Source organism: Heterodontus francisci, chromosome 8, assembly GCF_036365525.1.
Source record: "Heterodontus francisci isolate sHetFra1 chromosome 8, sHetFra1.hap1, whole genome shotgun sequence".
Lineage (NCBI taxonomy): Eukaryota > Metazoa > Chordata > Chondrichthyes > Heterodontiformes > Heterodontidae > Heterodontus > Heterodontus francisci.
In genome coordinates, this window is record NC_090378.1 from 108,847,529 (window position 1) to 108,874,581 (window position 27,053).

General features: G+C 43.1%; 1 protein-coding gene across 2 annotated transcripts; it reads left to right on the forward strand.

Moving 5' to 3' along the window:
* The first annotated feature begins 58 nt into the window (after nucleotides 1-58).
* Nucleotides 59-25,814, forward strand: cenpl (centromere protein L). 2 transcript variants are annotated; one of them, XM_068037909.1, is made up of 5 exons: nucleotides 59-480; nucleotides 6,837-7,005; nucleotides 10,091-10,336; nucleotides 18,069-18,638; nucleotides 24,398-25,814. In XM_068037909.1, exons 2-5 carry the CDS (start codon nucleotides 6,844-6,846, stop codon nucleotides 24,497-24,499), a joined length of 1,080 nt encoding a protein of 359 aa, XP_067894010.1. In that variant the 5' UTR covers nucleotides 59-480; nucleotides 6,837-6,843; the 3' UTR covers nucleotides 24,500-25,814. The 2 variants fall into 2 exon arrangements, with proteins under 2 accessions (XP_067894010.1, XP_067894011.1); XM_068037910.1 differs by having other exon boundaries at nucleotides 65-480; nucleotides 18,069-18,605; nucleotides 24,398-25,807.
* The last annotated feature ends 1,239 nt before the right edge of the window (nucleotides 25,815-27,053 follow it).

The window sequence follows — 27,053 nt, forward strand, 5'->3', positions numbered from 1 at the left end:
CAGACCCAACCAATCGACTCTTCCTCGTTGTGGCGCGATCGGCTCTGGATTGTTTCGGTCTGTCAGCAGACAGTGCGGTGCAGGACGGGAGACTGGTTTAAACCGAGCGGGAGGCAGAAGGAGCGGTGGGGGAAGTACAGCGGCCTGGCTCGGCCCGGGGAACGGGCGGGGAAAACACAGCGGCCCGGCCCGGGGAACGGGCGGGGAAAACACAGCGGCCCGGCCCGGGGAACGGGCGGGGAAAACACAGCGGCTCGGCCCGGGGAACGGGCGGGGAAAACACAGCGGCCCGGCCCGAGGAACCGGCGGGGAAAACACAGCGGCCCGGCCCGGCCCGAGGAACGGGCGGGGAAAACACAGCGGCCCGGCCCGGGGAACCGGGGAACCGGGCACCCTCCCGCCCGCAAAGACGCTTCTTGGGAACCTCTGGATGGCTGGTGTTTGAACTGATATTAATCACTCGAGGGCCCCGGGTAACCGGTAAGTCTCTGCACTATGGATCGGATTAAGGGGAGGGGGGCTCATTCAACCTAGTGTCATTGGAAGACTGAGCTGTTTACAACCACCACCACCTACACTTATATATTTGTGTAAGATAGAAAAACATATGAAGTTTGCTACTAAAGCATTAGTTGAAACGAGTAGTGTGGATGCATTTAAGGGGAAGCTAAATAAGCACGTAAAGGGGAAAGGAATTGAAAGATATACTGATAGTCAGATAAGGTAAGATGGGAGGAGGCGTCTGTGGAGCATAAACACTGACGCAGGTGTCTCCCAGGAATTGGTTTTAGAATCACTACTGTTTTTGATGCAGATTGACCTGGATTTGGGTATACAGGACATCGTTTTAATGTTTGAAGATGAAAATGCAGTGACCAACCTCAGGAACACAGACTGATGAAATGTAATAGCGAGAAGTGTGAAGTGATTGAGGAGAGGCAATATAAATTACATAGTACAATTTTAACAGGGATACAGGAACAAAGGAACCTGGCGGCATATGTGCATAAATCTTGGAAGGTGGAATGGTATTAAAAAGGCAAATGAGACCCTTGGCTTTATAAATAGAGACATAGAGTACAAAAGTAGGAAAATTATGCTAAGCCTTTATAAAACACTGCTTTGTTCCAACTAGAGGATTGTGTTCAATTCTGGACATCCTTCCTAAAATGTAGTGGTAAGACTTTAGAGAGGGTGCAGAGGACTAAGTTATGTGGAGACACCAGCAAAACTGGGTTTGTTCTCCTTGGATCAGAAAAGTTTTAAGGGGAGATTTTCTTGAAGTATTCAAAGTCATGAAGTGGATGTAAATAGTAGGGTAGATAAAGGGAACCAGTAGATGTAGTATACCTGGATTTCCAAAAGGCATTTGATAAGTTGCCACACAAAAGGTTAATAGGCATGGAGTTGGGGGTAATACATTAACATGGATAGATGATTGCTTCCTGTCCATTAACCAATGAGTGGACATAAACAGAGCATTTACATGTTGGGAGACAGTAAATAGTGGAATGCTGCAATGATCAGTGCTGGGGCCTCAGCTAGTTACAATCTATATTAATGACTTGGATGAAGAGACAGCGAGTAATGTATCTACATTTGCTGATACAAAGGTAGGTGGAAAAGTAAGCTGTGGGGAGGACACAGAGGCTGCAAAGGGATATAGACAAGTTAAGTGATTGGGCAACAAAATGACAGATGGAGTATAATGTAGGGAAGTGTGAAGTTATTCACTTTGGTCGTAAGGATAGAAATGCAGAATATTTTTTAAAAGGTGTGAAACTTGAAAGCGTCTGTTCAAAGACTTGGCTGTGCTTGTATAAGGAATGCAGAAAGTTAGCATGTGGGTACGGCAAGCAATTAGGAAGGCAAATGGCATGTTGGCCTTTATTGTAAGGGGATTGGAGTACAGGAATAAGGAAGTATTGCTGCAATTGTACAGGGTTTTGGTGAGACCACATCTGGAACACGGCAGTTTTGGTCTTCACATTTAAGAAAGCATATACTTGCATTGGAGGTGTTACAGCGAAGGTTCACTTGATTGGTCGCTGGCATGAAGGGCTTGTCCTATGATAGGCAAAGTAAATTGGACCTATATTCTCTGGAGTTTAGAAGAATGAGAGATGATCTAATTGAAACATAAGATTCTAAAGGGTCTGGATAGGGCAGGCACTGAGAGATTCTTTCTGCTGGTTGGGAAATCTAAAACACAGGGGCACAGTCTCAGGATAAGGGGCCAATCATTTTGAACTGAGATGAGGAGAAATTACTTCACTCAAAGGGTTGTGAATCTTTGGAGGGTTGTGAATCTTTGGAATTCTCTACCCCAGAGGGTTATGGATGTTCCATTGTTGAATACATTTAAGGCTGTGATAGACAGATATTTGGTGTCTCAGGGAATCAAGGGATATAGTGAGCTGGGCAAGAAAGTGGAGTTGAATTCCTAAGATCAGCCATGATCGTTTTGAATGGCGGAGCAGGCTCAATGGGCCATATAGTCTATTCCTGTTCCCATATCTTGTATTAGTGTAAATAAGGAAAAACTGTTTTCAGTAGCAGCGGGATTGGTGACCAGAGAACATCAATTTCAGGTAAAAGCAAAATACTGTGGATGCTGGAAATCTGAAATAAAAACAAGAAATGCTGGAACCACTCAGCAGGTCTGGCAGCATCTGTGGAAAGAGAAGCAGAGTTAACGTTTCGGGTCAGTGACCCTTCTTCGGAACTCGGGTTCTCTTTCCACAGATGCTGCCAGACCTGCTGAGTGATTCCAGCATTTCTTGTTTTTATTACCAATTTAAGGTAATTGGCAAAAGAATCAGAGGCGACAAGGAAAAATAAATTATGTTCATCTTAGTTTGTTCAGTTTGCTTACCCACTGTTTTTTTCAGGTTGTTTTTCTTCAGGTTTGCACTTGCTGCTGTTCAATATTCAGTGTATTCACACCTAATCTGTACTAATGCTTTGTCTTTCAACACACCATTAACATATTGTTTGCCTGTTCTCCGTGACCTTTTGGTCAGCTATGTGGCCTGGTCCAATCTGCACCTTCTCCTTTGTTATCTCTTGCCCCACCCCCACCTCACTTGTTTATAATCTGTGACTTTTCTAATATTTGTCAGTTCCGAAGAAGGGTCACTGACCCGAAACGTTAACTCTGCTTCTCTTTCCACAGATGCTGCCAGACCTGCTGAGTGATTCCAGCATTTCTTGTTTTTGTTTGATTTCCAGCATCCGCAGTATTTTGCTTTTAAAATAAATTATGTAGTGTGTTGTGATCTGGAATGCACTGGCTGAAAGATAGTGAAAGCAGATTCAATAATAATTTTCAAGAGGAATTGGATAAAAACTTTCAGGCCAATGGGGAAAGAACTGGGGAGTGGAACTAATTGGATAGTTCTTTTAATAAGCCTGCACAGGCACGATGGACCAAATGGCCTCCATCTGTGCTGTATCATTCTACGATTAGTAGTGATGAAAGCATGGTTAAAAAGTTGGGCAGTGAGGAGGATCCTGAAGCAAACAAAAGGCGTGGAGGTTGAAGGCTTTATTGCTAGTGGTGGGGCAAAGGGAGGGAAGATGCACAAAGTTTTGGCGGGGTGGAAATTGCTGGACTGTTGGAGGTTACAGATCTAGGGACAGGTCAAACCATGGAAGTACTTGAACACAAGAATGAGAATCTTAAATTCCAGGCATTGGTGAACCAGGAGCCAATGTAGTTCATCGAGCACAGGGGTGATGAGGGAGTGGGATTTATGGGGTACTAGCGTGATGAGAAGAGTCATTGTGTGCAAAATTAATGGTCTTCACAACTGTATTTTCATACGTTGTCATGATGTTGCCATTTAGGGTCTGACTGTGTGATGCCTTTTCATTTTATCTCATATGATGTACTTTGCTGCTTCCGTAGCTGTTAAAATTGTATTTGTAATGCTCCAGTGAGAGATTGGTTCCATTAGCTTTGTGACAGTTAACTAAGTTCTGTTTTATGTCCTGGGATGAAAGGGTTGTCCTATGATGTAAATTGGATCTGTACTCTCTGGAATTTAAAAGAATGAGAAGTGATCTGATTGAAATGTACAGGATTTTGAAGGGGGTCAATGGGGTAGACACTGTGAGGTTGTTTCGCCTGGCTGGGGAATCTAGAACATGGGGGCGCCATCTCAGGAAACGGGGTCGATCATTTAGGACTGAGAAATTTCTTCGTTCAAAGGGTTGTGAATCTTTAAAATTCTGTACCACAGAGGGTTGTGGATGCTCCATCATTGAGTGTATTTAAAGCTGAGATAGGTAGATGTTTTTTGGTCTGAGGGAATTTTGTGGATTGTGGAGCTGGAGGAGATTATAGAGAAAGGGAGGGACGAGGCCATGGATTTGAAAACGAGGATGAGAATTTTAAAATCCAGACATTGCTTGACCGGGAGCCAATGTAGGTCAGCAAGCACAGGGGTGATAGGGGAACGGAACTTAAAGCGAGTTAAGACTAGAGTAGCAGAATTTTGGATGACCTCAAATTTATGGAAAGTAGAATGTGGGAGACCAGCCAGGAGTGCATTGGAAAAGTCAAGTCTAGAGGTAACAAAGGCATGAATGAGGGTTTCAGCAGCAGATCAGCTGAGACGGGGTGAAGTTGGGCGATGTTAGAGAGGTGAAGATAGGTAGTCTTAGTGATGGCACGAATATGAGGTCCGAAGCTCATCTCGGGGGTCAAATGTGACACCAAGGTTGCAAACAGACTGGCTTAATCTCAAACTGTTGCCAGGGAGAGGAATGGAGTCGGTAGCTAGGATCGGAGTTTGGAGCGGGGAATGAAAACAATGGCTTCAGTCTTTGCAATATTTAATTGGAATTTTCTGCTCATCCAGTACTGGATGTCGGATTAGTAGTCTGATAATTTAGCAACGGTGGGACAAGTCGAGAGAAGTGGTGGTGAGGTAGAGCTGAGTGACACCAGCAAACATGTGAAAACTAATGCCAGGCTTTCGGACAATGTAGCCAAGGGGTAGCATATAGATGAGAAATAGGCGGGGGCCATGGATAAATCTTTGGGGATCACCAGAGTTAATGGTACTGGTGCAGGAAGAGAAGCCATTGCAAGTGTTGCTCTGGTTACTATTAGATAGATAAAAATGGAACCAGGTGAGAGCAGTCCCACCCAGCTGGACGACAGCGGAGAGGCATTGGAGGAGGGTGATGTTCATCCTTTCTTGGTAGGTACCAATCTTGCAGTTCTGGTATCATTTTTGTAAATGTCTCTTGCACCCAATGCCTGCATTCCCTTTTTATTATGTGGCAACCAGAACTGCGCACAGTACTGCAAGTGTGGTCTAACCAAGTTTCAATACAAGTTTAGCATAACTTTACTACTACTCTATTCTATCCCTCTAGAAATAAACCCTGGTGCTTGGTTTGCTTTTGTTATGACCTTACTGACATGCGTCGCTCATTTTAGCGATTTCTGTAATTGTGCTCTCATCCCTTTGCTCCACTACCCTATTTAAATGCTTATTTTCTAAGTAATATGTGACCTCATTTTTCTTACCAAAATGTATCTCACTTATCTGTTAAAATTCATTTGCCAACTGCAGGCCCACTCTTCAAGTTTCTTAATATCTTGTTATTTATTGGAGCCCTCAGTGTTGACTATCCCTCCTAATTTGATGTCATCTGCAAAGTTAGAGATTGTATTTTTGACTCCAAAGTCTAAAACATTAATATAAATTATGAGCACTGGTGGTCCCACCACTACTACTTATGGGGCCCCACTTCCCAACTGCTAATTATTTCCATTTAAAGAAAAAACTGCTTTGGAGTGACTGAGTGCACCCTTAGGTTCCCTTTTGTTGTCTCAGCCTCAGAAGAACATCACCTATTGCAGCAATGCAAAACAGTGAACATTTTCCATTCTGTGGTCTTTCCAATAAGTGACTGGAAACTGAATCAAGATGCTCCAATTCAATAGGAGCGATGATAGCCAGTAAATACTTTGATCCTATTTGTCTGAGCATATTGTTGGAAGGGATCAATGCTGAAACTGCTGCACCATTCAGCGCCCTTGCATTATTTACCTTGAGTTATGGTTGCATAGGTGCCCTATGATACTCCCTGCAAGTGTACATTCTATGTATGAGCCAAATACATTGACCATAGCTTGGGAAAGAGGGGAAGAAAGAGAACATCATATTTGTACATGATCTTGTCCTTGCCCCACAGCAGTTACCTTTTCAGTAGGGGCTGTCAGATATTCATTAGATTTAGAAACCCTGCCCAATTTCCCCCATCCTAATCCAAGAGTGCTGGCTTCAGTTGTTGAGCTGCTTGCCTTTGTTTATGGTTGTCCTTCTACGCAGCTGGTAACTTTTAAATGGTAGCTTCTGTGAACAAATCAAGTAACTTAGAGAGGTGGGATTGCACTACATGACATGAACGTGAGTGGAAGATTGTATCTTTGTATTTAAAATAGTGGTGACTAAACCCCTGTTATTTCTTTATCAAAGACTTATTTCAGAGTTGCACAGCACTTTAAATAATCTCTGAATACACACTGTATTCCCCTTGTAGAAAAATGAAAACTGATCGACTGAACAATAGCAAAGAATAAATGTTACTCTAAAATGTTAATTGGAAAAAAAAGTTGGAGATTCATCTATTTAAAAAAGCACAGTTTGAATTGCATTCAAAAACCACTGGTGCACTTTTCATTATCATCTAATGTATCTCATAGTGATCGCTTTAGACTTAGCAAGCACCTCTGGGTTTGGAACTTCCACTGGTTCCAAAATACTGTATAAAATTATATTAATTTTTTAAATTTAAGTTTATTTTTTTTATTCCAGGTTTAATATGGAGCAGTTGACACCTGCTGTCAAGACAGGAATGACACGCCTGGGTGTGTACTTTGCTAATACAGACGCCTCTCCAGTGGTTCTGAGGACAGTGCGGAGGCATACACCATTTCGCCAGACTCCAGCCAAACGGAAGATTCCTAGAACAGACTTGCCAGTAGTCAGTAAAATTAACAACCCTGATTTTTACCATAAGCAGAACATTTACTGTTCAATCCCGGGTAGTGTGAATTTGAATGTTATGTCCGGAGAGAAAAGAACCAAGTGTAATTCTTTGTGGAGTTGAGAATTACATAGAAATTAGAGCACAGAAGCAGGCCATTTGGCCCAACCAGTCCATGTTCCACAAATGCAGTAGCTCTAATCCTATGTGCTTGTCCTATTCCCATATCAATTTATATCTCTTTCCTTCAACTACTGACCTAACCTATTCTTAAATGGCATGATGTCTCCTTCACCCATAACTCGTACTACATTCCAAAAGCTCTCAAACTGTGTGTGTGTGTTCTTCTGCTTTCTCCTAAATCTCTTGCATTTAATGTTATATCCATTTCCCTTTATTCTAGATCTCTCAAATGATAGAAATTGTCTTTTTCTATCAACTCTATCCCTTCAGAAGTATAAACACCCCACTTATCAAATCACCCAGCACCATTCTGCTCATTTATAACCCTGTCCTTGCTGACCTACATTGCTTCCTGATCCCTAATACCTCAAATTTAAAATTCTCATTGTATTTAATTTCCATCATTGCCTTGCCCCTTCCTGAATATGTAACTTTCTCTTGTCCTACAAATGGTTCAATTCTGAAGGGGTTGCAAGGAAGTTGTACTGAATCCTTAAAAATCATTGGTTGGGCCTCAGCTAGAGTATTGTGTTCAATTATGGGCAGCACATAAGTGAAGTTCTTGGAGGGTGCAGAGGAGATGTAATAGAATGACAGAGAAGCTGGGATTGTTCTCCTTGGAGCAATCCTGGAACTCCCTTCCTAACAGCACTGTGGATGTACCTACCCCACATGGACTGCAGCAGTTCAAGAAGGCAGCTCACCACCCCCTTCTCAAGAGCAATCCGGGATGGGCAATAAATGCTGGCCTAGCCAGTGATGCCCACATCCCATGAACGAATAAAAAAAGTTAACAGATTTAATAGCAGTGTTAAAAACATTGTGAAAGGTTTTAATAGAGTAAATAGGGAGAAACAGTTTCTACTGGGGCAGGTCAGTAACCAGAGGGTACAGATTTAAGATAATTAGCAAATGAACTGGAGGGGAGATGAGAAGAATTCTTTTGATGCTGTGAATTGTGATCTGGAATACACTGTCTGAATGGATGGTGGGAGTTGATTCAATAGTGACTTTCAAGAGGGGATTCAATGGCGATTATCTACTTGAAAAGGAAACATTTGCAGCAAAAGAGCAGGGGAGTGGGACAGTTCTTTCAAAGAGCTGGCACAGACATGATGGGCTGAATAGCCTTCATCTGTGCTCTAATTCTATGAACAAGCTTACCCACACCACCCCCACCCTAAGTCCAAACTCTCCATTTCTATGACTTTGACCTCTTGTGCATCCCTCCTTCCCCTCTTGCCATTGGCACCCATACATTCAGCCCCCTGTACCACATGCTCTCCAACTCCCACTCTGTTCCCTTTAAGATTTCCACCCGCCCACACCCAACCCCAAAACTAAACCATCTCGTTGACTAAACGTTTGTTCACTCGTCACAATCGCTCTCTTTGATTAGATGTCCTTTTTTTAATTTTACTTCTTGAGCATCTTGGGACATTTTTTATGATAAGAGTGCCATATAAATCCAATCCTGGCAAGGATCTGTATTTAATCCTCTCCTATTTCTCATCTACGTCTTTTTTTATTCTTGGGATGTGGGTTTCACTGGCAAGGTCAGCATTTGTTACCCATCCCTAATTGCCCTTGCCATCTCAGAGGGCAATTAAAAGTCAACCATATCTGCTGTGGGTCTGGAATCACATGTAGGCCAGACCAGGTAAGGACAGCAGATTTCCTTCCCTAAAGGACATTAGTGAACTAGATGTTTTTTTTTACAACAAGCAATGATAGTAATGGTGCCATGAAACTGAGACTAGCTTTTTTTAATTCCAGATTTTTTTTTATTAATCAAAGTTTAATTCCACCAGCTGCCATCATCATCCGGAAACACAATGTCGGGTTCCACATGTGAGCTGACGACACTCAGCCCTACCTCGTCACCAGCTCTCTCACCCACCCCCACCACCACTGACTCTAAACTGCTTGTATACCATCCAGAACTGGATGAGCAGAAAGTTCCTCCAATTAAATATCAGGAAGACCAAAGCAATTAAGTTCGGTCCCCACCAAAAACTCCATTCCCTAGCCACCATTTCCACTCCCTCTTTCTGACAACTGTCTGAGACCGAACCAGACTGTTCACCGCCTTGGTGTCACATCTGAACCCTGAGACAAGCTTCCCACCACATATTTGCAGCATCACTAAGACTGCCGATTTCTAGCTCCCTAATTTCGCCTGCCCAGCTCATCAGTGGAAAGCCTCATCCATGTCTTTGTTATCCCTAGACTATTTGAACATACTCCTGGCCAGCCTCCCATCTTCCATCCTCCATCAGCTTGAGGTCATCCAAAACTCTGCTTCCCATACCGGAACTCACACCAAGTCCCATTCACCCATCAGCCCTCTGCTCGCTGACCTACACTGGCTCACAGTTAAGCAATTCCTTGTTTTTAAATCCCTCTATGGCCTCACCCTGTCCTATCTCTGCAATCGCCTACAACCCCGCACCCCCACCCCCTCCATATCTGTGCTCCTCCAACTCTGTCTCTTGAGCATCCCCGATTTTAATTGTTCCACCATTGGCAACCATGTCTTCTGCTTAAGCTCTGGAAATTCCTCTCTAAACCCCTCCACCTCACTACCTTTCTTTCGTCCTTTAAGACATTCCTCAAAACCTGCCTCTTTGACTAAGCTTTTGGCATTCTTCCCTAATTTTCTCTCGTGTGGCTTGGTGTCAAATTTTGTTAATACTCCTATGAAATATCTTGTTGTGTTTTAACAGCACTATATAAATGCAAGTTGTATTTGTTGACGCACAGGTCTTCACATTTGCAACTGAAATGTCACAAAATAGTTCAGGAGGTTAACTGCCCAATGGTGGACCAACATATTGCAACAGTCCAGTTTTTTTTTTGCATTGGAGGCAAAACTCTTACGTCATTGTCCTTTTTGCAGGAGAATGCAGAGCAGATTGCAGTGTTACTGCAGAAACAATGGCATCTGTATCATGTAACTCCTCTGTACAGATTCTCCTACACCATGCTGAAGAAATACTCAAACGAGCTGTCGGTCTTCATCGTTACTGAGAAGAAAAAGGGGATGGCAGTTGAAGTGGGAATTGAGCTTGCCAGTAAAGCTAAATTCTCCATGCTTGCAGGCCTCCGAGCTACTGAGAGTGATCCGGAGGCTGTCTTCATACAGGTCAGATTGTATACCAGTTTCAAATAGCAAGAAAGCTGGAGTGTAAAAGCTTGTTTTTACCCAAAAGTATTCCTGCGTACAGTAAAATGTATAACTCATGATGTGTAGATATTATTTTTGTGATATACTTCACCTAAGTATACTTCACTGGGCGGCACAGTGGCGCAGTGGTTAGCACCGCAGCCTCACAGCTCCAGGGACCTGGGTTCGATTCCGGGTACTGCCTGTGTGGAGTTTGTAAGTTCTCCCTGTGTCTGCGTGGGTTTTCTCCGGGTGCTCCGGTTTCCTCCCACAAGCCAAAAGACTTGCAGGTTGATAGGTAAATTGGCCATTATAAATTGTCACTAGTATAGGTAGGTGGTAGGGAAATATAGGGACAGGTGGGGATGTTTGGTAGGAATATGGGATTAGTGTAGGATTAGTATAAATGGGTGGTTGATGTTCGGCACAGACTCGGTGGGCCGAAGGGCCTGTTTCAGTGCTGTATCTCTAATCTAATCTAATCTAATCTAAACTTTGACTGACTTCGGATGTTCGTACTTCCCTAAAAGAAAGTGTGTGCACTATCTTTCCTAATTGACGTGGACTCCTCAAATTTACTTCTCTCCATTTGCCTTCTAATCCCAAATAAACATGAAAGCTTCAAGGGCAGGTCCATCTTCTAATGACTCAAATTGCATCAGCTACAAATTCTCCTAATTTTTTTTTGTACTGTTTGCATCTCCCAAAGCTCATGACTCGCTGTACGGTGCCATAGTGAAGGTTCGGAAACAATTGTATGACAGCCATATTTTTATATAGCCCAGTTATTTAAAAATAGAACTTTTTGTGTTGGAATCTAAATTCCTGGGTTGCGGGGGGTGGAGGGCGGTGGGGGTTTTGTGTGTTTTTTATTTCTTCTCTGCTACTCTCCTTAAGGTGATGACTTGCCTCACCAGCAGATCCTACTATTCTCCCTTGGCATCTATATTCAGTGTATTCCTTTCAAGCGTTATTGACCACTTTATATAACAAAGGAGTAGCACAAAAGATACTTCATATATTTTACCTTTTTTTGCTTTTACAGTCTTACCTACAAGCAAACTTGTTGACCTGTGTAGCTAAAGCAATGTCCCACATATTGATGTGCTACACTGCTATGCGGTGGGATATAGATCCCCAACTATCTTTCCCACGTGTCCTTTCCCAGTTAAAGTCAGGCTGCCTACAGGAAGGGTCTGAGCCACAGAAAAAGAAATAGAATGTCAACTAGTGCTGTTCATGTGCATCTGATATGAGCTTTGTCAAAAGTACAACAAGCTAGGGACAAAGTTTTGTGCATATATTCTGTGACCAGTGCACTAGCAGGCAGAAGGAGGGGAAAATAGGGGGTATTACAAACTTGCTCAGTATTTAAGTCAAATGAAAAGTCTACCATAGGTACTTATTGAATTCAAAGGTTATCCGAGGTAGAGTGTGGAATTTGAGACACAAACAGATCAGCCATGATCATCTTGAATGGCGAAGCAGGTTCGAGGGGCCGAATGGTCTACTTCTCCTAATTCGTATGTTCGTGATTACTGTGTCATTTTTGTTGAGGGGGGTCAAATCAAAAATGATGCGTTTTCTGTTTACACACATGCTAATTTTGTTCCTGGCATGAAGATCTTTTGAGTAGGTTTTCCTGCCTGCTGGCAGCTCCAATATGTCATGGATAGGGAACATCCTAGAGTGGCTCCCTGGAAACCAGGGGGAGCTATGACTTTGCACCAACTTTGAAGCTGCTGCAGTTTGTAAAAAAACAATGTTGCTCCAGATCAGCACGAGGCGCGGAGCTGCATAGAGGGGCATCCCATCAACTCGCCCTTGCAAACCATCTTCTTGCTGTCTGAGTACCCATGAAGAATGGCCACTTAGGTGAGGTGCCTTGTGCCTGTGGGACGGTATGCCAACAGGAATCAACACCTTCAGGAAAGAAAATATTTTTTAAAATATATATTTTTTAAAGGCAGGAGAAGTTGTTGTAACAGTTCAGCTTTCATCAATCCATATTGGCTTAGATTTGTAGTGGCCTCCAATATTACTTGCTCTAGGTATCAAATTAAGCAAACCATAATATCAAGTGTTTTTAAACTGTACTTTTAAACCATTATTTCAACCTGTGTCTCAAGGTGCTGCTTAAACCTACCTCTTTGAGCAAGCGTTTGACCACCTGTTCTAATATCTCCTTTGGCTTGCAGTCAATTTTTGACTGATGCTCCTGTGAAGTGCCTTGAGCTGTTTCACTAGGCAAATGCAAGTTATGTTCTAATCAGACTCCCCATCTTTGCCCTCCTGTCTGTGGTCATCTGGCCTGCTGTCACTGAAAAGATCCTGAAAATACACTATGTTGATAATGAAGCCCTTTGGGATGATGTTACTATGGAACAGGGGAGGTGGCTGAAGATTACTGTGCAAAATTTGGTTGCGTAGTGCCCATTTTGGGAAGCTATGAGTGGATTTCGAGGTCCAAAATGACATTCAGCACACGCACACTTCTGGATAGTATAACACTGATTTGACACCAGTGGTGCCATTTTTGAGTGCAACTCTACAGCTAACGTCCTCACTTAATGATGTGTTCAGCAGCAGGAAGGACCCCTCACCCCCCCACCACCCTCACCAGTGCTATTTAAAGGGGTCATCAACTACCTTCAGGTTAATTGCTGATTGATTTCTACTGGCTGTTGCTATGATCATATAAGTGTTTGGGCTTTCCAGGTTTTTTTTTTAGAATTGCTAAAGCTCACAGGGAGTGGTGTGGCAGGTGCTGAATAACTTTGCTGACTTCAAGGCTTCTTCACAAACCAGTTGCTCCCAGACTTGGGTACACTAGGAGGCATTTTCCTCTTGGAATACAGCATGACTGGAAGAATGAGCAAAGGCATCACAGAGCAGGACAAGCTATTGGAAGAGTGAGTAGGAGGAGGGGGTAAAGGGCTCTCAGCAGGAGGCCATGTCCACCCAGAGTGTTAAGGGAACAATTCTATCTCAACCTGCGCAAGGATAGTGTGTCAGATGTCTCTGTTCCTCCAAGGCTGTCCTCCCTGAAATCTGCCACCTGTTGCAGGCACAACTGGAACCCCAGAGCAGAGTGAGCACCTTGTTGCCAGTGGCTGTGAAGGTGACTTTAGACACGAACATTTGTGTGTTGGGCTCTTCCAGGCTGGAGCTGGCGATATTTAACGACATCCTGCAGTTTGCCTTCCACTCTTGTGTAAGGGAAGTCACTGACACTCTGTTTAAAGACAGCTGACTACATTTCATTCTCATTTTTCAGACAGCAACAGGGAATGTGAGCATGCGGCTTCGCAAGGATTGCAGGCTCCTTTTCAGCACTGGTATCCACAGCTATGACTGCAGTAGGCTAAGCTATCTCCAAATTACACACCGTCGGAATCTGAGCCGATGACTGAGTGTGTGCAGTCGAGTGATGTTATTTCTTCTCCGTCTTCTTGCTTTTGTAGTTCTTGGGTATCTAAGAGGAGAAAGGCACAAGGGTAGGATTGTGGTGAGGGGAGGGAGGGCTGGGAAAGTAAAAGGTGCATGCTTACACTATCTGTAGCTTCTAAATCAGAAGAGAATGTGGGACAAGGGAAAAGTGGGATGTGAGAAGGAGGATACTGTCCTCGCCATTTCAACCCCACCTCATCAATGGCTGCTCCCATGATGGGCACCATCTCCTCCACGGGGGTATGGATATGCAACTGCGCTTGTCCCCTTGCCGGTTAGGTGCTGCTGCCTTTGGTTGTGTGCCACTTTGTCCTGCAAGGGAGAAGGAAGCCAGGGAAAGGGTTGGCCCACTCAAGGACAGAGGAGGGAATCTATGCGTGGAGCCAGAGGAATGGGCAAGGTACTAAATAAGTACTTTGCATCAGTAGTCACCAAAGAGGAGGACTTGGTGGCTGATGAGTCTAGGGAAGGGAGTGTAGATAGTCTGGGTCATGTCGATATCAAAAAGGAGGTGTTGGGCGTCTTGAAAAACATTACGGTAGACAAGTCAATAAAAGCAAAATACTGCGGATGCTAGAAATCTGAAACAAAAACAAGAAATGCTGGAATCACTCAGGTCTGGCAGCATCTGTGGAAAGAGAAGCAGAGTTAAGGGTCAGTGACCCTTCTTCGGAACCGTAGATAAGTCCTCAGGGCCTGATGGGATCTACCCCAGAATACTGAGGGAGGCATGGGAGGAAATTGCTGGGGCCTTGACAGAAATCTTTGTATCCTCGTTGGCTACAGGTGAGGTCCCAGAGGACTGGAGAATAGCCAATGTTGTTCCTTTGTTTAAGAAGGGTAGCAAGGATAATCCAGGAAATTATAGGCCGGTGAGCCTTACGTCAGTGGTAGGGAAATTATTGGACAGGATTCTTCTGGACAGGATTTACTCCCATTTGGAAACAAATGAACTTATTAGCGAGAGGCAGCATGGTTTTGTGAAAGGGAGGTCATGTCTCACTAACTTGATCGAGTTTTTTGAGGAAGTGACTAAGATGGTTGATGAAGGAAGGGCAGTAGATGTTGTCTACATGGACTTCAGTAAAGCCTTTGACAAGGTCCCACATGGCAGACTGGTACAAAAGGTGAAGTCACATGGGATCAGAGGTGAGCTGGCAAGATGGATACAGAACTGGCTCGGTCATAGAAGACAGAGGGTAGCAGTGGAAGGGTGCTTTTCTGAATGGAGGGATGTGACTAGTGGTGTTCCACAGGGATCAGTGCTGGGACCTTTGCTGTTTGTAGTATATATAAATGATTTGGAGGAAAATGTAGCTGGTCTGATTAGTAAGTTTGAGGACGACACAATGGTTGGTGGAGTTGCGGATAGTGATGAGGATTGTGATACAGCAGGATATAGATCGGCTGGAGACTTGGGCAGAGAAATGGCAGTTGGAGTTTAATCCGGACAAATGTGAGGTAATACATTTTGGAAGGTCTAATACAGGTGGGAAGTATACAGTAAATGGCAGAACCCTTAGGAGTATTGACCGGCAGAGGAATCTGGGCGTACAGGTCCACAGATCACTGAAAGTGGCAACGCAGGTGGATAAGGTAGTCAAGAAGGCATACTGCATGCTTGCCTTCATCGGTCAGGCACAGAGTATAAAAATTGGCAAGTCATGCTGCAGCTGTACAGAACCTTAGTTAGGCCACACTTGGAATATTGCGTGCAATTCTAGTTGCCACACTATCAGAAGGATGTGGAGGCTTTGGAGAGGGTACAGAAGAGGTTTACCAGGATGTTGCCTGATCTGGAGGGTATTAGCTCTGAGGAGAGGTTGGATAAACTCGGATTGTTTTCACTGGAACGACGGAGGTGGAGGGGCGATATGGTAGAGGTTTACAAAGTTATGAGTGGCATGGACAGAGTGGATAGTCAGAAGCTTTTTTCCCAGGGCGGAAGAGTCAGTTACTGGGCACATAGGTTTAAGGTGCGAGGGGCAAAGTTTAGAGGGGATGTGCGAGGCAAGTTTTTTACACAGAGGATGGTGAGTGCCTGGAACTTGCTGCCGCGGGAGTTGGTGGAAGCAGGTACGATAGCGACGTTTAAGAGGCATCTTGACAAATACATGAATAGGATGGGAATAGAGGGATACGGACCCCAGAAGTGCAGAAGGTTTTAGTTTAGACAGGCATCAAGATCGGCGCAGACTTGGAGGGCCGAATGGCCTGTTCCTGTGCTGTACTGTTCTTTTGTTCTTTGAAGTTTGTCAGTGAGTATGGGTCAATCTGTTTGGGTGATGTGTTTGTCAAGGTTGAATAGCTGGCAGTATGTGCAAACAGTGAGATGTGGTTATGAGGCTTGCAGCAGTGCTAAATGTGTGAGGGTAAGGTGAAGCGATGAAATTAGGTATGAGTCGTGCTTGATAGAGATTATTGGTAGGTGAGTGACGGGAATGTGTTGCATTGAGCAGTGTATGAGGCTGGTGGTGCAGTTGATGGGATATGGCATTTGAAGATGCATTCACTGGCGACCACGCGTGAGGTCATTTTTGTAGCACTGCATCCAGGTCTTTGGGGCTTGACTCCTGGCATTGGCCACCAAGGTTTTCTGGTTCCACTGCCTTCTGAGAGTTAGTTTGTAGGGCCTCCTGTGCATACAGCACATATCTCCTCCTTAACCAAGGCCTCCAGTTCAGCACCAGAAAATCTTGGAGTCCACTCTCTCCCATGTTGTGCCATTCTTTTGTCTTTCCCGATTCAGAATCAGTTGTAAAATGATTTCCAGCACCTGCTCCAGCCACAATGCACCTCCCCTTTAAGAGTTGTCATCTGACTTTAACTGGTGTAGGATAGCTTTAACTGCTGAACATAAGAACAGAAGGAGGAGGCCATTCAGCGAGATCATGGCTGATCTACTTCACCATTTTCCTGCACTATCCCTGTATCTGTGTTTTTAATATATAGATATGCTGCTAGGCTGTCATGATTTTGGGCCCCTTGCTGAGGCGTGCAGCCATTCAACAGCGCAGTTAACACTGACTGCATGCTACAATCATGTTAATTAGCAGCCAGTACTAAGTTGGAAGCAACGGGTATGCATTAATCGTGCATCACAATCCCTGCGCTTGTTTTCAGCGTCAGTAGAATTTAATCCCCAAAGACTTTAATCTACACAATCAGGAAAGTTAAAGTACTTTGTATTCAGTTTGGAAAGGGGGAAATATCCTGACAGTTTTGGTAACCTTTAAAATGGAACCATTGCATGTTAGCACATATTATGTGATGGCAGTGGACTGTGGTTCATACCTGTGATTGCCCATGTGCTGTAATAAAAATGTTAAATCTTCAAATATTTATTAAATTCTCCTTTAACTGTTAGTCTCTGCCATCATTGCCAAGCATTTTGTTCTAATAACCCTCCATGTTGGGAGGGGGGGGGGGTGGACTTCTTCTCGCTTCCCCTCTGCACAAAGTGACTCCCTAAATAATATCTCATGAGATACCTGCAAAATTTTATTTACCATTTTCACCACACATCCTTCTCTGTAGCTCATTGGATAAACAGGTATGGTATAGTACTATAGTCTTCACTCCAGGAAGGTCCCAGGTTTGATCATTGCCTTCACTACGTTAGTTGATCTCTGCTCAGGTGATAGTGGGTATGACTATTGACTTTTGCAACCTGAGCTACAGAAGGTGAATCATTTACAGAGGTTTCCACTCCTGATTACTATCTGTTGATAGCCTGCTGGATGTTTGGGTGTTCAATAATGTGATGTGTTGTATGAGGTTAGGGAATGTCCAAGAGTGCAGTCTTGTGAATGAAGATTTTTTTTTTATTCTTTCATGGGATGTTGGTGTCGCTGGCTCGGCCAACATTTATTGCCCATCCCAAATTGCCCTGGAGAAGGTGGTGGTGAGCTTCTGCCTTGAACCATTGCAGTCCATGTTGGGGTAGGGACACCCACAGTCCTGATAGGGAGTTCCAGGATTTTGACCCAGTGACAGTGAAGGAACGGCACTATAGTTCCAAGTCAGCATGGTGTGTGGCTTTTAGGGGAACTTTCAGGTGGTGGTGTTCCTATGCATTTGCTGCCCTTGTCCTTCTAGGTGGTAGAAGTCGCAGATTTGGAAGCAGTGTTAGTGCCACTTGGGTAACTATGTTCGGACTACTGGAACCTTGTAGAACATTACCCTAGCACCTTCAGTAGTAGGAGGAAATAAATAAGTATTGTGAGACTTGGGGTAAAAGTGACTTTCTGCTTCTTCACAGATAACTGCAAAGACTCCAGTCCAGCAGGCAGCTGATGAGAAAGTGGTCTGGTCTGGGTGGCTGTGCTGTGTTGATGGAGACTTGGGCTTCCTGGAATCTCTCCCAGTAGAGTTCATCTGTCTACCCTTGCTTTTTGCCAATGGCCCTGAAACAGTTACAGCCATGGTGGGGGAATGGTTGCAGAAAACTTTTGACTGCTACATCAGTGCCCTCCCCATCAGTTCAGAGAACCTGACATGGATGGCTGCTATGTGGGCCAATTGTTTCTCAGACTCTGTCCATCGTGTGATGGAGCTAGAATGGTCTGTGCCTCCTGTACAACTGACTATTTCGCTGAGTATTCACCCAGAGGATGCTAAAGCGCTGTGGGACAGCATCCATGGAGACGAGGACGAAATCACCATCGAGGAGGTGGAGCTATTCATGAGCAGCCTCCATTCACATTTCTACAGGCATTTTGGGGTGCGGCTTGCAGCTACACGGCTGGTAAAGGTGTCAACAGCTGTAGCATCTGCTCACTGCGATGGGAAATTAAAGGTGAGATTCTGGTGTCCGTTTTGGATTCAAATGGTACGTAACTTCCACTTCCACAGCATTAAAAGTGCTGTGCAGAGAATTTTCATATAGAGTGTGCACTCTCCTCATTATCAACACCCCCAATATATCCTTAGAATGGTTAAAGCATAGAAGAAGAATATTTGGCCCGTCATGTCTGTGCTGGCTTTCTGAAGGAGCAATTCACCTGGTGCCATTCCCCCACCTTCTCCCTCTAGCCCTGCACATTCTTCCTTTTTCAGATAATCCAATTCCCGATTGAATCTGCCTCCACCACGCTTTCAGGTAGTGCATTCCAGATCCTAATTACTCACATAAAAAAGTTTCTCACGTCGCCATTGCTTCGTTTGCCAATTATCTTTTAATCTGTGCCCTCTCGATCCTACCACCAATGGGAACAGTTTCTCCCTATCTACTCTGTCCAGACCCCTCATGATTTTGAATATCACATCTCAGCCTTCTTTTCTCCAATCAATCAACTGAAGTTCCTCATCCCTGGAACCATTCTTGTGAATCTTTTCTGCACCCTCTCTGAAGCCTTCACATCTTTCCTCAAGTGTGGTGCCCAAAACTGGATGCAGTACGTTCTATTAAGCACTCTCTCAACTTATCCACCTTCAGTGATTTAGGCACATATAATTTTCCTCCCATGGTAATATACCATTTTGAATCTAAACTCACTAAAGAGTGGCCCCAATGGCACAGTATCCTCCAAGATTAGCAGCAAAGGGTACTCTGAAAATCAGTCTTCAAGTAAGCAAGCTCGGTTGCTGCATAGATTACTCAATGAAAACAGGACCAATTGCAAACGTATTGTACAATATCTGACATTAATGGAGGTTTTGAATGGGAAAATTGATTTTAAAAATCCTTGAGAAGTATAACAGGTAAGGCAGATGAACTTAGAGCTTGGATTAGTACTTGGAACTATGATGTTGTTGCTATTACAGAGACTTGGTTGAGGGAAGGACAGGATTGGCAGCTAAATGTTCCAGGATTTAGAAGCTTCAGGCAGGACAGAGGGGGATGTAAAAGGGATGGGGGAGTTGCATTACTGGTTAAGGAGAATATCACAGCTGTACTGCGGGAGGACAACTCAGAGGGGTCATGCAGTGAGGCAATATGGGTGGAGCTCAGGAATAGGAAGGGTGCAGTCATGTTGGGGGTTTACTACAGGCCTCCCAACAGCCAGCGGGAGGTAGAGGAGCAGATATGTAGACAGATTTTGGAAAGATGTAAAGGTAACAGGGTTGTGGTGGTGGGTGATTTTAACTTCCCCTATATTGACTGGACTCACTTAGTGCTAGGGGTTTGGATTGGGCAGAATTTGTAAGGAGCATCCAGGAGGGCTTCTTGAAACAATACATAGATGGGGCCGTACTGGACCTGGTATTGGAGAATGAGCCCGGCCAGGTGGTCGAAGTTTCAGTAGGGGAGCATTTTGGGAACAGTGACCATAAGTTTTAAGGTACTTGTGGATAAGGATAAGAGTAGTCCTCGGGTGAAGGTGCTAAATTGGGGGAATGCTAATTATAAATATTAGGCAGGAACTGAAGAATTTAGATTGGGGGCGGCTGTTTGAGGGTAAATCAACATCTGACATGTGGGAGTCTTTCAAACGTCAGTTGATTAGAATCCAGGACTAGCATGTTCCTGTGAGGAAGAAGGATAAGTTTGGCAAGTTTCGGGAACCTTGGATAACGCGGGATATTGTGAACCTCGTCAAAAAGAAAAAGGAAGCATTCGTAAGGGCTGGAATGCTAGGAACAGCCGAATCCCTTGAGGAATATAAAGACAGTAGGAGGGAACTTAAGCAAGGAGTCAGGAGGGCTAAAAGGGGTCATGAAAAGTCATTGGCAAACAGGATTAAGGAAAATCCCAAGGCTTTTTATATGTATATAAAGAGCAAGAGGGTAACCAAGGAAAGGTTTGGCCCACTCAAGGACAGAGAAGGGAATCTATGTGTGGAGCCAGAGGAAATGGGCGAGGTACTAAATGAGTACTTTGCATCAGTATTCACCAAGGAGAAGGACTTGGTGGATGATGAGCCAAGGGAAGGGAGTGTAGATAGTCTCAGTCATCTCATTATCAAAAAGGAGGTGGTGTTGGGTGTCTTGCAAAGCATTAAGGTAGATAAGTCCCCAGGGCCTGATGGGATCTACCCCAGAATACTGAAGGAGGCAAGGGAAGAAATTGCTGGGGCCTTGACAGAAATCTTTGCATCCTCATTGGCTACAGGTGAGGTCCCAGAGGACTGGAGAATAGCCAATGTTGTTCCTTTGTTTAAGAAGGGTAGCAAGGATAATCCAGGAAATTATAGGCTGGTGAGCCTTATGTCAGTGGTAGGGAAATTATTAGAAAGGATTCTTCGGGACAGGATTTACTCCCATTTGGAAACAACTGGACTTATTAGCGAGAGGCAGCATTGTTTTGTGAAGGGGAGGTCGAGTCTCACTAATTTAATTGTGTTTTTTGAGGAAGTGACGAAGATGATTGATGAAGGAAGGGCAGTGGATGTTATCTATATGGACTTCAGTAAAGCCTTTGACAAGGTCCCTCTTGGCAGACTGATACAAAAGGTGAAGTCACATGGGATCAGAGGGGAGCTGGCAAGTTGGATACAGAACTGGCTCGGTCATAGAAGACAGAGGGTAGCAGTGGAAGGGTGCTTTTCTGAATGGAGGAATGTGACTAGTGGTGTTCCGCAGGGATCAGTGTTGGGACCTTTGCTGTTTGTAGTATATATAAATAATTTGGAGGAAAATGTAGCTGGTCTGATTAGTAAGTTTGCGGACGACACAAAGGTTGGTAGAGTTGCGGCAGCGATGAGGATTGTCAGAGGATACAGCAGGATATAGATCGGTTGGAGACTTGGGTGGAGAAATGGAGTTTAATCCGGACAAATGTGAGGTAATGCATTTTGGAAGGTCTAATGCAGGTGGGAAGTATACAGTAAATGGCAGAACCCTTAGGAGTATTGACCGGCAGAGAAATCTGGGCGTACAGGTCCACAGGTCACAAAGTGTTAACGCAGGTGGATAAGGTAGTCAAGAAGGCATACTGCATGCTTTCCTTCATCGGTCGGGGCATAGAGTATAAAAATTGGCAAGTTATGCTGCAGCTGTACAGAACTTTAGTTCGGCCACACTTGGAATAATGCGTGCAATTCTGGTCGCGACACTGCCAGAAGGATGTGGAGGCTTTGGAGAGGGTACAGAAGAGGTTTACCAGGATGTTGCCTGGTCTGGAGGGCATTAGCTATGAGGAGAGGTTGGATAAACTCGGATTGTTTTCACTGGAACGACAGAGGTGGAGGGGCGACATGATAGAGGTTTCCAAAGTTATAAGCGGCATGGACAGAGTGGATAGTCGGAAGCTTTTTCCAAGGGTGGAAGAGTCAGTTACCAGGGGACATAGGTTTAAGGTGAGAAGGGCAAAGTTTGGAGGGGATGTGTGAGGCAAGTTCTTTACACAGAGGGTGGTGAGTGCTTGGAACTTGTTGCCGGGTTAGGTGGTGGAAGTAGGTACCATAGAGACGTTTAAGAGGCATCTTGACAAATACATGAATAGGATGGAAATAGAGGGATATGGACCCCGGAAGTGCAGAAGGTTTTAGTTTAGGCAGGCATCAAGATTGGCACAGGCTTGGAGGGCCGAATGGCCTGTTCCTGTGCTGTTCTTAAAATAGCAAGCTCATTTTATTGTAAGAACTTTAGATTGTTGGGGGGGAAAGGAGAGGAGCATTTTACTTAGGTTTTTTTCCCCTTCAACAGATTAAATAGAAGTCAGCATTTATAAATGTTGGTGTACGCAACTGCTTTGTGCATTTAGTTTGTAGCTGATTTTGCATGCAAGCAAATGAGATTTGTATAATTCCCTTTCCATTAGTGCAAAGCGATATTTAAATTTGAAGAAATGTACTATAACCATTATCATACACACAATCTGAAAATTTATGCCCAGTTTCGGGCCACAGCCACCTTTCTACAGAAGGTCCAGTAACCCCCTCAATCCTTTGCTAATGCCACTGTTATTGGCTCCTAAAACATTTGAGTAAACCAAGTCATTTTGTTTTCCTCCTTCCTTGTGGAAGTCTCCTTGACTGCTGTTCCCTTTTTTTTTTCTCCCCCTGCCCCCATTATCATGCAAGATGTTGACACACTAACCCATCAGTGTCCACTAAAATTACATGTTCTGAGGTTGGAGAGTGTCCAAGAGTAAACTGGCTGCTGGCTACCGGACCAGTAGTGAAACCCAGCACTGCAGAATTGCCATCACTATGCTTCTATGCTGATTGTTGCAGAAACTCAAACCCTGTTGTGTGTGAATTGTCCATATTGGCTGCCTTTGGCTTCAGTTACTTAATATGCAAATAACAGTCTTTTTTGGACTAACTAGCCCACTTCAGAATGGGAGAAAAGAATGTTCTGAAAATTAATTAAAACTATTTTAATGAGCAGTGTGTTTTTTTTGTGTTCAAGATGCTATGCCCAATACTGTTTGCATCTTGGGTGCTCTTGTGTCAGCAGCAATGCTTTTTTGGTTCACCAGATTTCTATTAATTTTGTTGAAGGAATAAAATACCAGGAGAAACCGAGGTTTTCAATTTTTTTTATAGGACTTTTACACAAATGTATGGTTGTCCTGTCAAATTCTGAAGTGTCACATGCTCACATGCAGGCAGGGCTATCAAAAAACTTTGTACCTTCGAGTTTGAAAAGCATTGCCAGTTTGAATAATTTGGCTGGATAAATTGTCAATATACTCCATAACAGTAAACATCAATTGGATTACTTTAAAATTTCCTCTCTGCCATGGGGAAAAAAAGTGGAATCTTTCCCAATAAATCCTGATCCCTGGCATAATTTTTGCTGGTCTCTACCCTTTCTCTGGCAACAGCATCCTTCAAACGGTGTACTGCACACAGCAGTCCAGGAGTCTGACCAATACCACCTTCATTAAACTTTTTTTTTAAAAATCATGTACAATGAAGTTCTATTAGCCACTTTGCAATCTCTTTCCTGAATTTGGTTAAAGCTTTATTAATTTCAATCCCTATCTCCTTTAAGACTTAGATGGAAGTTGTCTGAACCAGGTATGTTGAGTAGCCCGCCTTTTTATAACCTTATCTTATATTTGCATACTATCCAGCCGTTCCTGTGACACCCCAAAGAAAACCCCAGCATGCTGAAGCCTCTCTTGCTCCTGTTTTGCATTTGTAGCAGCTGTCCCCAGTCAGATATAAAACTGATTGTATGCTAATTTTGAAAAGCCACACCATCACATATGTACTAGTGCAAGTCAAAATGTTTTCCACCCCAGCAATCCCAATTTTACTATTTTTAGAAAGACCAAGATGTTGGAACGTTCTTTCTTATATTCAAAGTTTATCATCGGTCTTTTTTTCTGGTGCTATGACTTTGTTCTCACCTGCTTCCGTAATGTAATGAGTGAAGCTCAAGTTAGTCCTCCCACTGTCAATCCAGCCTTTCAAGTTGTTTTCTTTTCCCTGAGGAGTAGCCTTGTTTCATAGCAAATAGGAAGTTTGCTTTCATTTGGCTCCTGGTTGCCAGTATAAAGTAACTAGTTGCAAAGTGGAATTGCGTCCCTAAGAAATTGGGTAGGCAGTGATGTGGATCAGGGATGAAATGGAAGAGAGACTGTGTTCTGTGCTTGATTCAAGTTGTGCAAATCTGTGTAGTGCACTGCTGCTTATCTAACTTGAGATTTATTCATGTATCTACTGTGATAGTTTTTCTTTATCTCCCTGACAGCTGTTCAACAGCAAGCATATAGACCACGTACTGCCATTCTTAACTGAGCTGGCTTTTCATCAGATACAGTACCAACCTCGTCTCTGCAGCAGCATGGATTAAAATTGACTGGATCAGAAACTTTTGTCTTCCTTGGAGCCCCAAGTGAAGCATGAAATTCCTGCTCTGAAAACAACCAAAAATGGATGTGACTAAAGAGCTACCAGAAACAAACATTTCTGCTGAATTGACTGCTCCTCAAGCCGCCAAATGAAATTTTATATTTTCTGTTCCTGAAGAAACGGAGCTGCTAAAACCAGATTATCTTTAGATCTTTGTACAGCATGCAAGCTGTGCAACTGTCAGCCTCTGACTGTTTTAATATAGATGAACTGAAGGGATCATATCCCATTTTTTAAATAGCATTGCATAAACTTTATTCAATTTTCTGCTTTCATACCTCTGTCAAGGCTTGCAGTAGAGGTTTGTGTTGAACAAATTTTATTTTAGTCTTTGGAATATTATCCCAATTTTGTTGTACCTTGTAAGCATCAAAAGGTAAAACTATTATCTCGGTGTTCTAATTTGTTTTTAAAGCAAACTTACTTAACCTAATCCACTGGGAAGACTGCAAAATGCAAGTCTTTCAAGCTACTCAGTAAAACTACTTGATCATCTCTGCATTCATTCAGATGGTCATCCTCACTTATTGTTAAGCCAAACAACCTGGAGAAATCCATTATCTTTTCTGAATCTGTTAAAGTAACCTTTAATAAAGTATTAGAACCTAAATTAAAGTGGCATCTTTACATATCATACTGTAAAGTATCTGACTACATTAAACAAAGAATGAGAACCAGGAGGAAAAAGCCATATCTACCCTACAGCAGCTAGACAGACTGGGACTTCTCTACTCTCTTGATGTCATCTAACCTCCATCTATGCCATCTCGTGGCCTCAGATCTGTTATTGATATGATCAACTGCGTCAACTCCATTATCATATTCCCCCTGCCTTGGGATTAAAAAGTCACATTCAGTGCCTTCTCTAATAAACTTCTACACATAACACAGCTTCCCCCATTGAAGTAAACTGCCTCATTTCTGTTAACTGGACTCCCACCTGTTACTTTTTGGATGAAATTTGGCTTATCATACCAATGCCAGCCTGTTTTCATTAGACATTTTATAGCCAAACAAAACTTGAAGATGCATCTCATTTAAAAAAAAAACTTTCACATTATTATGTGCAATAATTCTACCTCCAAAAAAGCATTTGAGTATAAGTTAACACTGACCTAGAACATGGTTATAAAAAAACCCAGATTTTATTTGAGGAAAGTGCACATAAATTGTTTCTCTCAACTGCTTTTGAAAAAGTCAAAAAAATACCTGAAGGTGATGCAGTTGCAGAAATTCAATACTTTTAATCAGTCTCATATTTAGAAGGAAATTAGCAAAACTAGCACAACAATATTCCTTTGCTTATTTCTATCTTGATTTTTTTTTTTTAAACTTAATAGCATAGGTTTATAAGTAGGCATTCTGATTTTGAGTTTAAATAAAAAGTTACAGGTAAGATCAGCTGTGAGCAAACGTGAGATTGTTGGGTCACTTTTTTCAGCAAAAAATTCCAGTAAGGTAAAAGTAAAATAAGTAAATTGAAATAGCTGTCTTCAATAAAATATGCCACACCAAGTTGGCAAGTACACAGCAGTTACATTTTCAGCAGCTCATCTCATCTGTACATAATGCATTCTTATGGTGATGCTGTCCATCGTAATGAGAGCTGAAGTGCTCCTTCTGGCAAAATAAGGAATGTGCCATACCAGAAGTGCAGCATGCTCACATTAAGGAGCATAGGTGAACAACTAGAAGTTGAGCAGTGTATTGCTGCTTTGCACTAACCACTCAATGATTAGCTGCCAGCCAATGCATGCTTTAAAAAAAAAGAAATTCATGGGATGAGAGTGAGTGTCACTGGCAAGGCCAACATTTGTTGCCCATCCCTCATTGCTCTTGACAACGGAGTGGCTTGCTAGGCCATTTCAGAATGCTCGACCACATTGCTGTGGGTCTGGAGTCACATGTAGGCCAGATAAAGACAGTCAATTTTCTTCCCTAAGGGACATTAGTGAACCAGATGGGTTTTTACAACAACTGATGTTTCATGGCATCATTACTTGCATAGCTTGGAACCAAAATTTGGTGTCGAAAATACTTACAGAAAAACAAAAACTGTTAAATGTTGCATATTGCAACAGCTTAATGTTAAAGGGCTACCATTGAGAAGCATTCCCCTCAAGAATTTCCATTCATAGCATCCAATCTGATTGTTGAAAAATGAATGATAGAAAGGTGCAAACAAAACTGAAGATTAATTAAGTTTTTACAATGTTTGTCAACTGGAATAGGATGCCAGACAAACTAGAGTACAAAAGCTTTTTGATCTTATTTTGATTGCCTTTTCTGCTGTGGTATATCTGCTGCAATCCTCCTGATCATCTCTGCAGGAATGCCACTATCATTCACTACACAACACACTTTGTTTTTGAAAAAACAAGGAAGTTGTTGAATGGAACATCTTTCAAATGAGATAACTTGAAATTACATTTTCATTTCATAAATATATAATCACAAAGAATTAAGAGTTTAGAATATAATTCCTCACAGGATAG